Genomic DNA, 15,038 nt, shown 5'->3' with positions numbered 1-15,038 from the left:
ACTCATCAGACACTCCTCACCTGTGCTCCACTCATCAGACACTCTTCGCCTGTGCTCCACTCATCAGACACTCTTCGCCTGTGCTCCACTCATCATACACTCCTCACCTGTGCTCCACTCATCAGACACTCCTCACCTGTGCTCCACTCATCAGACACTCCTCACCTGTGCTCCACTCATCACACCCCTCACCTGAGCTCCACTCATCACACTCCTCACCTGTGCTCCACTCATCAGACACTCTTCGCCTGTGCTCCACTCATCACACTCCTCACCTGTGCTCCACTCATCACACTCCTCACCTGTGCTCCACTCATCACACTCCTCACCTGTGCTCCACTCATCACACCCCTCACCTGTGCTCCACTCATCACACTCCTCACCTGTGCTCCACTCATCAGACACTCTTCGCCTGTGCTCCACTCATCATACACTCCTCACCTGTGCTCCAATCAGACACTCCTCACCTGCGCTCCACTCATCAGACACTCCTCAGCTGTGCTCCACTCATCAGACACTCCTCACCTGAGCTCCACTCATCAGACACTCCTCACCTGTGCTCCACTCATCAGACACTCCTCACCTGTGCTCCACTCATCACACTCCTCACCTGTGCTCCACTCATCACACTCCTCACCTGTGCTCCACTCATCAGACACTCCTCACCTGTGCTCCACTCATCACACCCCTCACCTGAGCTCCACTCATCACACTCCTCACCTGTGCTCCACTCATCAGACACTCCTCACCTGTGCTCCACTCATCAGACACTCTTCGCCTGTGCTCCACTCATCAGACACTCTTCGCCTGTGCTCCACTCATCATACACTCCTCACCTGTGCTCCACTCATCAGACACTCCTCACCTGTGCTCCACTCATCAGACACTCCTCACCTGTGCTCCACTCATCACACCCCTCACCTGAGCTCCACTCATCACACCCCTCACCTGAGCTCCACTCATCAGACACTCTTCGCCTGTGCTCCACTCATCACACTCCTCACCTGTGCTCCACTCATCACACTCCTCACCTGTGCTCCACTCATCAGACACTCCTCACCTGTGCTCCACTCATCACACCCCTCACCTGTGCTCCACTCATCACACTCCTCACCTGTGCTCCACTCATCAGACACTCTTCGCCTGTGCTCCACTCATCATACACTCCTCACCTGTGCTCCAATCAGACACTCCTCACCTGCGCTCCACTCATCAGACACTCCTCAGCTGTGCTCCACTCATCAGACACTCCTCACCTGAGCTCCACTCATCAGACACTCCTCACCTGAGCTCCACTCATCAGACACTCCTCACCTGTGCTCCACTCATCAGACACTCCTCACCTGTGCTCCACTCATCACACTCCTCACCTGTGCTCCACTCATCACACTCCTCACCTGTGCTCCACTCATCAGACACTCCTCACCTGTGCTCCACTCATCACACTCCTCACCTGTGCTCCACTCATCACACTCCTCACCTGTGCTCCACTCATCACACTCCTCACCTGTGCTCCACTCATCAGACACTCCTCACCTGTGCTCCACTCATCACACTCCTCACCTGTGCTCCACTCATCAGACACTCCTCACCTGTGCTCCACTCATCACACTCCTCACCTGTGCTCCGCTCATCAGACACTCCTCACCTGTGCTCCACTCATCAGACACTCCTCACTCGTGCTCCACTCATCACACTCCTCACCTGTGCTCCACTCATCAGACACTCCTCACCTGAGCTCCACTCATCAGACACTCCTCACCTGTGCTCCACTCATCAGACACTCCTCAGCTGTGCTCCACTCATCAGACACTCCTCAGCTGTGCTCCACTCATCAGACACTCCTCACCTGTGCTCCACTCATCACACTCCTCACCTGCGCTCCACTCATCAGACACTCCTCACCTGCGCTCCACTCATCAGACACTCCTCACCTGAGCTCCACTCATCAGACACTCCTCACCTGTGCTCCACTCATCAGACACTCCTCACCTGTGCTCCACTCATCACACTCCTCACCTGTGCTCCACTCATCACACTCCTCACCTGTGCTCCACTCATCAGACACTCCTCACCTGTGCTCCACTCATCAGACACTCCTCACCTGTGCTCCACTCATCACACTCCTCACCTGTGCTCCACTCATCACACTCCTCACCTGTGCTCCACTCATCACACTCCTCACCTGTGCTCCACTCATCAGACACTCCTCACCTGTGCTCCACTCATCACACTCCTCACCTGTGCTCCACTCATCACACTCCTCACCTGTGCTCCGCTCATCAGACACTCCTCACCTGTGCTCCACTCATCAGACACTCCTCACTCGTGCTCCACTCATCACACTCCTCACCTGAGCTCCACTCATCACACTCCTCGCCTGTGCTCCACTCATCACACTCCTCACCTGTGCGCCACTCATCACACTCCTCACCTGTGCTCCACTCATCAGACACTCCTCGCCTGTACTCCACTCATCACACTCCTCACCTGTGCTCCACTCATCAGACACTCCTCACCTGTGCTCCACTCATCAGACACTCCTCACCTGAGCTCCACTCATCACACTCCTCACCTGTGCTCCACTCATCACACTCCTCACCTGTGCTCCACTCATCAGACACTCCTCACCTGTGCTCCACTCATCAGACACTCCTCGCCTGTGCTCCACTCATCACACTCCTCACCTGTGCTCCACTCATCAGACACTCCTCACCTGTGCTCCACTCATCAGACACTCCTCACCTGAGCTCCACTCATCACACTCCTCACCTGTGCTCCACTCATCACACTCCTCACCTGTGCTCCACTCATCAGACACTCCTCACCTGTGCTCCACTCATCAGACACTCCTCACCTGTGCTCCACTCATCAGACACTCCTCAGCTGTGCTCCACTCATCAAACACTCCTCACCCGTGCTCCACTCATCAAACACTCCTCACCTGTGCTCCACTCATCAGACACTCCTCACCTGAGCTCCACTCATCAGACACTCCTCACCTGAGCTCCACTCATCAGACACTCCTCACCTGAGCTCCACTCATCAGACTCTCCTCACCTGCGCTCCACTCATCAGACTCTCCTCACCTGAGCTCCACTCATCACACTCCTCGCCTGAGCTCCACTCATCAGACACTCCTCACCCGTGCTCCACTCATCAAACACTCCTCACCTGTGCTCCACTCATCAGACACTCCTCACCTGTGCTCCACTCATCACACTCCTCGCCTGTGCTCCACTCATCACACTCCTCACCTGTGCTCCACTCATCACACTCCTCACCTGTGCTCCACTCATCAGACACTCCTCACCTGTGCTCCACTCATCAGACACTCCTCACCTGTGCTCCACTCATCACACTCCTCACCTGTGCTCCACTCATCACACTCCTCACCTGTGCTCCACTCATCAGACACTCCTCACCTGTGCTCCACTCATCACACTCCTCGCCTGTGCTCCACTCATCAGACACTCCTCACCTGAGCTCCACTCATCACACTCCTTACCTGTGCTCCACTCATCACACTCCTTACCTGTGCTCCACTCATCAGACACTCCTCACCTGTGCTCCACTCATCAGACACTCCTCACCTGTGCTCCACTCATCAGACACTCCTCGCCTGAGCTCCACTCATCAGACACTCCTCACCTGTGCTCCACTCATCAGACACTCCTCGCCTGAGCTCCACTCATCACACTCCTCACCTGTGCTCCACTCATCAGACACTCCTCACCTGTGCTCCACTCATCACACTCCTCGCCTGAGCTCCACTCATCAGACACTCCTCACCTGTGCTCCGCTCATCAGACACTCCTCACCTGAGCTCCACTCATCAGACACTCCTCACCTGCGCTCCACTCATCACACTCCACACCTGTGCTCCCCTCATCGGACACTCCTCACCTGCGCTCCACTCATCAGACACTCCTCACCTGTGCTCCACTCATCAGACACTCCTCACCTGTGCTCCACTCATCACACTCCTCGCCTGAGCTCCACTCATCAGACACTCCTCACCTGTGCTCCGCTCATCAGACACTCCTCACCTGAGCTCCGCTCATCAGACACTCCTCGCCTGTGCTCCACTCATCAGACACTCCTCACCTGAGCTCCACTCATCAGACACTCCTCACCTGTGCTCCACTCATCAGACACTCCTCACCTGTGCTCCACTCATCACACTCCTCGCCTGAGCTCCACTCATCAGACACTCCTCACCTGTGCTCCGCTCATCAGACACTCCTCACCTGAGCTCCACTCATCAGACACTCCTCACCTGTGCTCCACTCATCACACTCCACACCTGAGCTCCACTCATCACACTCCTCACCTGTGCTCCAATCAGACACTCCTCACCTGCGCTCCACTCATCACACTCCTCGCCTGAGCTCCACTCATCACACTCCTCACCTGTGCTCCACTCATCAGACACTCCTCACCTGTGCTCCACTCATCACACTCCTCACCTGTGCGCCACTCATCAGACACTCCTCACCTGTGCTCCACTCATCAGACACTCCTCACCTGTGCTCCACTCATCACACTCCTCACCTGTGCGCCACTCATCAGACACTCCTCACCTGAGCTCCACTCATCACACTCCTCACCTGTGCTCCACTCATCAGACACTCCTCACCTGTGCTCCACTCATCAGACACTCCTCACCTGTGCTCCCCTCATCGGACACTCCTCACCTGAGCTCCACTCATCAGACACTCCACACCTGTGCTCCACTCATGCTCACACAACACACACTCACATGGTGACTGAATATTGGTGTCTTTGCAGGTACAAGATGCTCTTGGACTCGAAGGATCACCCCAAAGATGCCCGGGCGAAGTGTGGAGCCTTCCTGAAGTCCTATGAGGGCACCCAGAAGCAATGGCAGCTGGGCAAAACCAAGGTAAGCTGGGCAAAACCAAGGTAAGCTGGGCACAACCAAGGTAAGCTGGGCACAACCAAGGTAAGCTGGGCAAAGTCCAGAGCAGTCTGGGGCAAATCTGAGGTTTCTGGAGAAATCCAGATGAGTCTGGGGATATCAGCGGGATACACAGGATACCTGAAGGAGTCTAAAGAAATGTCAAACGCGTCTAAGAAAGCCAAAACTTCTGGGAATAACCTAGAGTCAAAGAGGGATTCTGGAGATGTCTGGGAGAGTCTGAAGCTGTCTGGGAGAGTCTGGAGCTGCCTGAGCGTGTCTGGGTGAGCCTGAGCGTGTCTGGGTGAGCCTGAGCGTGTCTGGGTGAGCCTGAGCGTGTCTGGGTGAGCCTAAGGGTGTTTGAGTGAGCCTGAGGGTGTCTGGGTGAGCCTGAGGGTGTCTGGGCGAGCCTGAGGGTGTCTGGGCGAGCCTGAGGGTGTCTGGGCGAGCCTGAGGGTGTCTGGGTGAGCCTGAGGGTGTCTGGGTGAGCCTGAGCGTGTCTGGGTGAGCCTGAGCGTGTCTGGGTGAGCCTGAGCGTGTCTGGGTGAGCCTGAGGGTGTCTGGGTGAGCCTGAGCGTGTCTGGGTGAGCCTGAGCGTGTCTGGGTGAGCCTGAGCGTGTCTGGGTGAGCCTGAGGGTGTCTGGGTGAGCCTGAGGGTGTCTGGGTGAGCCTGAGCGTGTCTGGGTGAGCCTGAGGATGTCTGGGTGAGCCTGAGGGTGTTTGGGTGAGCCTGAGGGTGTCTGGGTGAGCCTGAGGTTGTCTGGGTGAACCTGAGGGTGGCTTAGGCTCTTAGGGTGGTGTTGGAGAGTGCATCTATCAGCCCTAGTGTTGAGATGAGTTTTGGGGTGTGGCTTAGGGTTGTGTTGGAGAGTGCATCTGTCAGCCCTAGTGTTGAGTTGAGTTTTGGGGTGTGGTTTAGGGTCTTTGGGTGTGTTGGAGAGTGCATCTATCAGCGGTAGTGTTGAGTTGAGTTTTGGGGTGTGTCTTGGGGTCTTAGGGTTGTGTTGGAGAGTGCATCTATCAGCTGTAGTGTTGAGTTGAGTTTTGGGGTGTGTCTTAGGGTCTTAGGGTTGTGTTGGAGAGTGCATCTATCAGCTGTAGTGTTGAGTTGAGTTTTGGGGTGTGTCTTAGGGTCTCAGGGTTGTGTTGGAGAGTGCATCTGTCAGCTGTAGTGTTGAGTTGAGTTTTGGGGTGTGTCTTAGGGTCCGAGGGTTGTGTTGGAGAGTGCATCTATCAGCTGTAGTGTTGAGTTGAGTTTTGGGGTGTGGCTTCGGGTCTCAGGGTTGTGTTGGAGAGTGCATCTGTCAGCTGTAGTGTTGAGTTGAGTTTTGGGGTGTGTCTTAGGGTCTCAGGGTTGTGTTGGAGAGTGCATCTGTCAGCTGTAGTGTTGAGTTGAGTTTTGGGGTGTGTCTTAGGGTCCGAGGGTTGTGTTGGAGAGTGCATCTATCAGCTGTAGTGTTGAGTTGAGTTTTGGGGTGTGGCTTCGGGTCTCAGGGTTGTGTTGGAGAGTGCATCTTTCAGCCCTAGTGTTGAGTTGAGTTTTGGGGTGTGGTTTAGGGTCTTTGGGTGTGTTGGAGAGTGCATCTATCAGCGGTAGTGTTGAGTTGAGTTTTGGGGTGTGTCTTAGGGTCTTAGGGTTGTGTTGGAGAGTGCATCTGTCAGCCCTAGTGTTGAGTTGAGTTTTGGGGTGTGTCTTGGGGTCTTAGGGTTGTGTTGGAGAGTGCATCTATCAGCGGTAGTGTTGAGTTGAGTTTTGGGGTGTGTCTTAGGGTCTCAGGGTTGTGTTGGAGAGTGCATCTATCAGCCCTAGTGTTGAGTTGAGTTTTGGGGTGTGTCTTAGGGTCTCAGGGTTGTGTTGGAGAGTGCATCTATCAGCCCTAGTGTTGAGTTGAGTTTTGGGGTGTGTCTTAGGGTCTTAGGGTGGTGTTGGAGAGTGCATCTATCAGCCCTAGTGTTGAGATGAGTTTTGGGGTGTGGCTTAGGGTTGTGTTGGAGAGTGCATCTGTCAGCTGTAGTGTTGAGTTGAGTTTTGGGGTGTGTCTTAGGGTCCGAGGGTTGTGTTGGAGAGTGCATCTATCAGCTGTAGTGTTGAGTTGAGTTTTGGGGTGTGGCTTCGGGTCTCAGGGTTGTGTTGGAGAGTGCATCTTTCAGCCCTAGTGTTGAGTTGAGTTTTGGGGTGTGGTTTAGGGTCTTTGGGTGTGTTGGAGAGTGCATCTATCAGCTGTAGTGTTGAGTTGAGTTTTGGGGTGTGTCTTGGGGTCTTAGGGTTGTGTTGGAGAGTGCATCTATCAGCTGTAGTGTTGAGTTGAGTTTTGGGGTGTGTCTTAGGGTCTTAGGGTTGTGTTGGAGAGTGCATCTATCAGCTGTAGTGTTGAGTTGAGTTTTGGGGTGTGTCTTAGGGTCTCAGGGTTGTGTTGGAGAGTGCATCTGTCAGCTGTAGTGTTGAGTTGAGTTTTGGGGTGTGTCTTAGGGTCCGAGGGTTGTGTTGGAGAGTGCATCTATCAGCTGTAGTGTTGAGTTGAGTTTTGGGGTGTGGCTTCGGGTCTCAGGGTTGTGTTGGAGAGTGCATCTGTCAGCTGTAGTGTTGAGTTGAGTTTTGGGGTGTGTCTTAGGGTCTCAGGGTTGTGTTGGAGAGTGCATCTGTCAGCTGTAGTGTTGAGTTGAGTTTTGGGGTGTGTCTTAGGGTCCGAGGGTTGTGTTGGAGAGTGCATCTATCAGCTGTAGTGTTGAGTTGAGTTTTGGGGTGTGGCTTCGGGTCTCAGGGTTGTGTTGGAGAGTGCATCTTTCAGCCCTAGTGTTGAGTTGAGTTTTGGGGTGTGGTTTAGGGTCTTTGGGTGTGTTGGAGAGTGCATCTATCAGCGGTAGTGTTGAGTTGAGTTTTGGGGTGTGTCTTAGGGTCTCAGGGTTGTGTTGGAGAGTGCATCTATCAGCCCTAGTGTTGAGTTGAGTTTTGGGGTGTGTCTTAGGGTCTCAGGGTTGTGTTGGAGAGTGCATCTATCAGCCCTAGTGTTGAGTTGAGTTTTGGGGTGTGTCTTAGGGTCTCAGGGTTGTGTTGGAGTCTGAATCTACCAGCCCTAGTGTTGAGTTTTCGGGTGTGAGGTTGGGGTATGTCTATTGGCCCCAGTGGTGTGTGGTGGAAGGTTTCTCTCCTGTCCCTTGAGTTCTGTTCTGGTTTTGGGGTGTGGCTGTGGCTGTGAGTTTGGGGTGTGTTGGTAAGTATGACTCGGCTTCAATAGTTCTCTATGTACCAGTTAATATCTTGTCCTTGCTGTGCCCTTTCGATTGTTACCTTTTTGTTTGGTATGCATGTTTTATTTGTTTGGGTTGGCATTCCTTTTGATGCCTGCACAGTGCAGGCTGCACTGCAACTGTTACCTCCTTTCCCTAACATTGTAAAGCGCTCTGATGTCCTTCGGGATCATGTTCGCGCTATATAAAACTTTATAAAATAAAAAATAATACTGTGAGTTGTGTTTGGGGGGGGGTTGATATTTCGCCGAGTGATGCCCGTTGGGTTTCTGGGGTGGGCGAGGGGGTGTTAGACCTCGTAGGGTTTCCAGTGGTGCATTGATGGCGGTGACGCGTCATCTGCCCCTCCACTGTCCTGGCCCCTCTGCTGCTCCCTGTGGACAATGCCGGCCTTCTGCGGACCGCGGCCCTGTGCCCTGGAGACAAGGCTGCTTTGTCTTCACCCCCTCAAGAGCCCTGGCAGCCCGGGCACCCCGTGCCCTGCGCAGGCCTCCCTGTGATCTGTGACATCACCGTTGCCCTTTGACCCTGTGCCCAGCATGCTGGGTGGACAGAACTGAGGCCTGTTGTGTTCAAGAGGAGGCGGTCACCGGCCTGACCGGGGGCATGTGCCAGCCCCGGGCACCCCCGGCATGTGCTTGGTGTACAATGAGCACTCTCTCCTCGGGGACACCCTGCCCTTTGTTTCTGCCGGAGCCAGCCTTGTGATCCTGGGCAAGACTAGGAGCGGTGGGAGGAGGGGGTGGGGCGAGGCAGGGTCCGTCTCCCGCACCCCCCTTCAGAAACACAGGGAGCGGGGGAGACCTGGGGCATCTCCTCCCTTCAGAGCCCTCACTCCCGGCTCTCCCCCGCTCCTTGTGTGCTCCTCGGCCCCTGTGCAGTTGATGAACTCTTGGCAAAAACACCGCTTTCAAAAATAAATAAAATGAAGTAAGATAAAGAGAAGAAGCCAGCCCCCCCCTCCAGGGAGAAGGAGATACAGGTGCGCACACGCCAACATGTCAGAACAGGACACCAGTGTGAGAAGTTGGCCTGGTATATGATGTCCACTATTCCAGTGGGCACCTTGCACCAGTCTAAACGACCCTTATTGATGGTAGGTTTAAAGACAACCTTTATAGAAAGCTATCCTAGTGGTAGCTGTGGAGAGCAGCCTTCAGGCTACGGCTTGGAGGAATGTAAAGCAGCTTTTTTTTACCAGTCTATAATCTCATGAATGACCAAATGAAAGGAGAACCACACAAGAGATGTATAAAATATATGTATTTATTCTAAGCACATCCCTCTAGTCTCTTTATGGGGCTAGAGGCAAAAGTACATTCAGTAAACTTATTTAGCACACAGTAAATTAGCACAATATACGTTGAGCCCTAGGGGCGTACCAAACCATATACTAAGAAAGTGGTATAAGAACCACGACTGACATAGATACAAGGCCTAGAGCCTTTAGAACCGCTGGGGCCACCAGGAACCACCCAAGGTAGAGATGCAGGGGACCCACGGGGGACGCGTGGAGTGTCTAAACACACCTGCGAATCACCATTAACTTCTATTGAGAAAGTTGCAGTTGGAATTTAAAAGTTTAAGGACACTTAGAAGAGGACTTGGAGCAAACCCCTTTAGAACTAGGAGGTTCTAGAGTCAACACCCATGGGAGCACCGGAGTACGTGAGTTACCTCACCCAGGGAAGCCGGGTGCATAGGTGTCTTTTCGTGCCAGGTTTTGTCGTCTATTTCAATGGAGAGCTTCTGCAAAGTGCTGCTGGCGTCCAAGTGGAAAGTGTCCGGGTGGATCCAAGGGTGGATCGGAGATCTGAAGAGCCTGAAAGCAGAGGGGACAGAGTCTGGGTCACTTGCCAGTGACCAGGAAGGCATGGAGAAGATGTCAACCAATGTCGGGTGATTTCAGGTGAAGAAGGTGAAGTTGGACTCTACAGCCACGAGGACCAGGAGGCGTCGATGATGACCAGGTGCTGGATTTCAGCTGTCCCATGAAGGATGTCGAGTGCTGCGGTGTCGGTATCCGGATTGGACCCAACAAGCCTTGGCAACGGCAACCCTCGCTGAAAGCAAAGATTGCATTCGGTGCAGACCATCAAGGCCTGAGGGACTGACCCTTTGGTGGGGAGTCAGGGCACGTCTGGAGCAACCAGGAAAGCCCAAGAAACATATTGGAATCCTATTATGACTGATTTCTTTCATGCATTTCGATGGTAGAGGGTCATTAAAATGGTTGTTGGGTTTTGTGGATGCAAGTGTTTTAGCAATTTCATTCTGGTCTAATAATTTGAAGGTGTTCCAGTGTGCATTGTTTTTGGTCGTCATGTTCTCATAGTTCGGATCGGAAGGTGATGTATTAGTGTTGTCTTTGATGTTATCCGCGGCGGTCTTAAGCTCTTCTTCCAGCTTATTGGCTTTGTTAATGAAGAAGCTAGAAAATTCATTGCAACTTGTGTTTTAGTGACCTCTTGGGCAGATTTTGTTAGTTTGTTTGATTGTTGTTTTATGATTTCGAATAATTTACGTGGTCTGTTTTTAGCGTTATCCAATTCAGTTCTGATAAATTCCTTTTTTGTATTGATGATCTTGTTATATTCATTTCTGATTTTTCTGAGTGTTTTCAGTGTAGGGGAGGATGGGTGTTGTCTCCATTATATTTCTGCTCGTCTCAAGGTACGTCTTTCTTCATTCAGTATTCCATTGCACCATGGATTTTTATTCTTTTCTGTAACTCTTTTTAATTTGAGTGGAATGATGTCATTGACTATTTTCATTACTGAGGTATTGTAGTGGTTTGTTAGATCGTTCACATTTTTCAGATTGTCAGGTGGGTTCAAGTCTCTCTTGCAACTTTCAGACAGCTGATTCATATTAGCGTCTCTGGTATCTCGGATCCATTTTTTCATTTTGGTAGTTTGAGTAGTTTTTATTTTTTCCCGTGAATGTATTCATATACAATCAATCTAATCATATATTGTGCTAATTTACTGTGTGCTAAATAAGTTTACTGATGTACTTTTGCCTCTAGACTCATAAAGAGACTAAAGGGATGTGTTTAGAATAAATACATATATTTTATATATATACCTGGTGTGGTTCTCCTTTCATTTGGTCATTTCATGAGATTGACTGGTAAAACAAGCTGCTTTGCATTCCTTCAAGACTTAGCCTGAAGGCTGCTCTCCACAGCTGCCATTAGGATAGCTTTCTATATGGTTGTTGTTAGATTTGGGGGTCTCTAGTTGGCACAGGTAGGTACTTGTGACAAATAGGGACCCTTGCCTCTAGTCGGGTAAGGGGGTACACTCATAAAATAACCCCTGCTCACCCCCTTGGTAGCTTGCACGAGCAGACAGGCTTATCTCAGAGGCAGTGTGTAAAGCATTTGTGACCACATACAGTAACCCAGTTGCAACACTACAAATGGACACCACACAAGGTTTAGATCAAAAATAAGTATTCTTTACATAAACTTAACACAAGACCATTAAACGACAGAAATCCACAATACTATACTTAAAAATGGTAGTTTTAGCTTAGTTCAGTTCAGTTCTTAAGATGTGACACTTTGCGCCAATGGAACTTACGATGCGTTGCGCTTCCACAACAAGTAATGTTACAGCGAAGGAAATGCGGCAAAGTTCTGGTGCAAAGAAATAAAGACGTGAAGATCTTCCAGATGCGGCACGGTTCTTCGATGATGCGAGAAGTCTCGGCTCGATGCGTCAACTGCAGCGGCGACACCCTTGTTCAGCGATACGACGGCAACAGCCTCAGCCGCTGCACTCTTCTCCGGCGTTGCGAGAATCTTCCGCATAATGCGACAACTACAGCGGTGACACCCACGATGCGACGGCAGCAACAGCGACACGCTTCTCCTTCGTTGCGAGACTCTTCTCCTGATGCGGTGCAATACGACAGCTACAGCGGCGACGCCCTACCTTGGAGTAGCGACGGCAGCAGCAGCAACAGAGACACGCTTCCTCTTCGTTGCGAGATGCTTTTCTCGATGCGGTGCAATACGACAGCTACAGCGCCAACATTCACGATGCGACGGCAGCAGCAGCGACGGTGAAATGCTTCTTCCTCGTTGAGTCCCGCTTCCAGCTCCTTGCGACACTCAGTCCCTCAGAATGCCCAAAACAGCAGCAGGCACTTCCAAAGAACTATGGGGAGCTGGGGTTTTGAAGTCTGTTGTCCCTGAAACTTCAGCAGGAGGCAAGCTGTTTTCCAAGCCTTTGGAGATCCTTCACAAGTTGAAAATAAAGCACACAAAGTTCTTTCTCCTTTCTTTGGCAGTCAGACAACCACTGCAGGCCAATCCCCTAAGCAGCACTTCAGTTTAGGGATAGTCTCTCCTCAGTTTCTTCAGGTTCCTCTCCTCGGCAGAGGTTTCTTTTTGTAGTCCAAAAGTGATCTAATCTCTTGGGATCAGGGTCCCAATACTTATACCCCAAAATCCTTTGTCCTCTGAGGGCAGAGGGGCCTTTGTCCAGTCCAAACCGGTTCTGGAGCACTCTGTTTACATGACTCCTTCTTTCCTTTCACAGTGCAGGGCAGAGACATCAGACACACCACAGGGGGCGGAGCCAGCACTGTGGGGGGCAGGCACAGTCCTATTCAGGTCCCAGGTGCAACTCCTCCCTCCCATCTAGATGCAGATCTCTCTATTCGCCACTGGGTGGACTCACCCTGTCTCCTGGGACCCCCCAGCCCTGTCACTCAAACTCCAGACAAGGAATACACAACCTAGCAGAGGCAGGCCTGGATAGTTAGACAAGAAAATACCTACTTTCTAAAAGTGGTATTTAACACAGAATGTTAAAATCAACTTAACTAAAAGATGTATTTTATCATTCTGAGTTCAGGCATACTAAACTCTAATTTCTACCGTGTTCCCTGAGTCAGTTAGGATTTTAAAATGTAATAATCTAACTGCCCATTCTGGCCTATGGAGAACAGTAGCCTTGCAATAGTGAAAAACGAAAATGGCTGTAATTCACTATTAGGACATGCCACACTCACCAGGGCTTGTCCTACCTTTTGCTTACAATGCACCCTGCCCTTGGGCCTACCATAGGGGTGTCTGATATGAAGAAAAGGGAAGGTTTAGGGACTGGCAAGTGGGTGCACTTGCCCATTCAGTATGTCAGTACCAGACTGCACACAGGCTCTGCAATGGCATGCGTGAGATACGCTTTTACAGGCTGCTTCTGTGGGTGGCCCAACCAGTGCTGCAAGCCCACCAGTAGCATTTGATTTACAAGCCCTGGGCACACATGGTGCACTGTACTAGGGTCTGACAAGTAAACCAAACCAGCCAATCATGGAATCACTAATCCATATATTAATTTACATTAGGGAGAGCATATGCACTGTAGCACTGATCAGCTGTGGTAAAGTGCCCAGATTCAAAAAACCAACAAACAGGTCGGACAAAATACAGGAGGAAGGCAAAAAGTTCAGGGATGACCCTGCAAAAAGGGCCAAGTCCAACAGTTGTCTTTAACCTACCATCAATAAGGGTCATTTGGACTGGTGCAAGGTGCCCACTAGAATAGTGGACAGCATATGCCAGGCCAAATTCGCACAGTGAGTATGCCATGCTGTGAGTGTGCTGTGCTGCTCTGACTATTCTAGGATGGCTGAAGAGGCCATGCTACTATGAGTATGCCATGCTGTGAGTACGCCATGCAGTGAGTATGCCATGCTGTGAGTGTGCCATGCTGTGAGTATGCCATGCTGTGAGTGTGCTGTGCTGCTCTGAGTATGTCATGCCGCTGTGAGTATTCTAGGATGCCTGAAGAGGCCATGCTACTATGCCATGCTGCTGTGAGTATGCCATGCTGTGAGTGTGCTGTGCTGCTGTGCCAGACTGTGAGTATGTCATTCTGTGAGTGTGCTGCTGTGTGCATGCCATGCTGTGTGAGTATGCTGCTGTGCGTATGCCATGCTGTGTGTGTGCCATGCTGTGTGTGTGCCATGCTGTGTGTATGCCATGCTGTGAGTGTGCTGTGCTGCTCTGACTATTCTAGGATGGCTGAAGAGGCCATGCTACTATGAGTATGCCATGCAGTGAGTACGCCATGCAGTGAGTATGCCATGCTGTGAGTGTGCCATGCTGTGAGTATGCCATGCTGTGAGTGTGCTGTGCTGCTCTGAGTATGTCATGCCGCTGTGAGTATTCTAGGATGCCTGAAGAGGCCATGCTACTATGCCATGCTGCTGTGAGTATGCCATGCTGTGAGTGTGCTGTGCTGCTGTGCCAGACTGTGAGTATGTCATTCTGTGAGTGTGCTGCTGTGTGCATGCCATGCTGTGTGAGTATGCTGCTGTGCGTATGCCATGCTGTGAATGTGCTGTGCCATGCTGTGTGTGCCATGCTGTGTATGTGCCATGCTGTGTGTATGCCATGCTGTGAGTGTGCCATTCTGTGAGTGTGCTGTGCTGCTGTGAGTATGCCATGCTGTGAGTGTGCTGTGCTGCTGTGAGTATGCCATGCTGTGAGTGTGCCCTGCTGTGAATGTGCTGCGCTGCTGTGTATGCCATGCGGGTGTGGGTATGCCATGCTGTGAGTATGCCATGCTGTGAGTATGCCATGCTGTGAGTGTGCCATGCTGTGTGTGCCATGCTGCTGTGAGTATGCCATGCTGCTGTGTATGCCATGCAGCTGTGGGTATGCCATGCTGTGAGTATGTCATGCTGTGAGTATGCCATGCTGCAAGTATGCCATGCTGCTGTGAGTATGCCATGCTGTGAGTGTGCTGTGCTGCTGTGAGTATGTCATGCCGCTGTGAGTATTCTAGGATGCCTGAAGAGGCCATGCTACTATGCCATACTGCTGTGAGTATGCCATGCTGTGAGTGTG

General features: G+C 51.6%; 1 protein-coding gene across 1 annotated transcript in view; it reads left to right on the top strand.

The window, feature by feature from the left end:
* The window catches only part of LOC144822056 (unconventional myosin-X-like), a 618,454-nt gene that overhangs the window by 361,257 nt on the left and 242,159 nt on the right, over positions 1-15,038 (top strand). The window contains exon 20 of the mRNA XM_078679130.1: positions 4,792-4,906. Coding sequence (XP_078535256.1) covers positions 4,792-4,906 — 115 coding nt within the window. The remainder of the gene's footprint in view (positions 1-4,791; positions 4,907-15,038) is intronic.

Source organism: Lissotriton helveticus, chromosome 3_1, assembly GCF_964261635.1.
Source record: "Lissotriton helveticus chromosome 3_1, aLisHel1.1, whole genome shotgun sequence".
NCBI lineage: Eukaryota > Metazoa > Chordata > Amphibia > Caudata > Salamandridae > Lissotriton > Lissotriton helveticus.
Note: the sequence above shows the minus strand (reverse complement) of the source record. Positions and strands in the feature narration are given on the sequence as shown.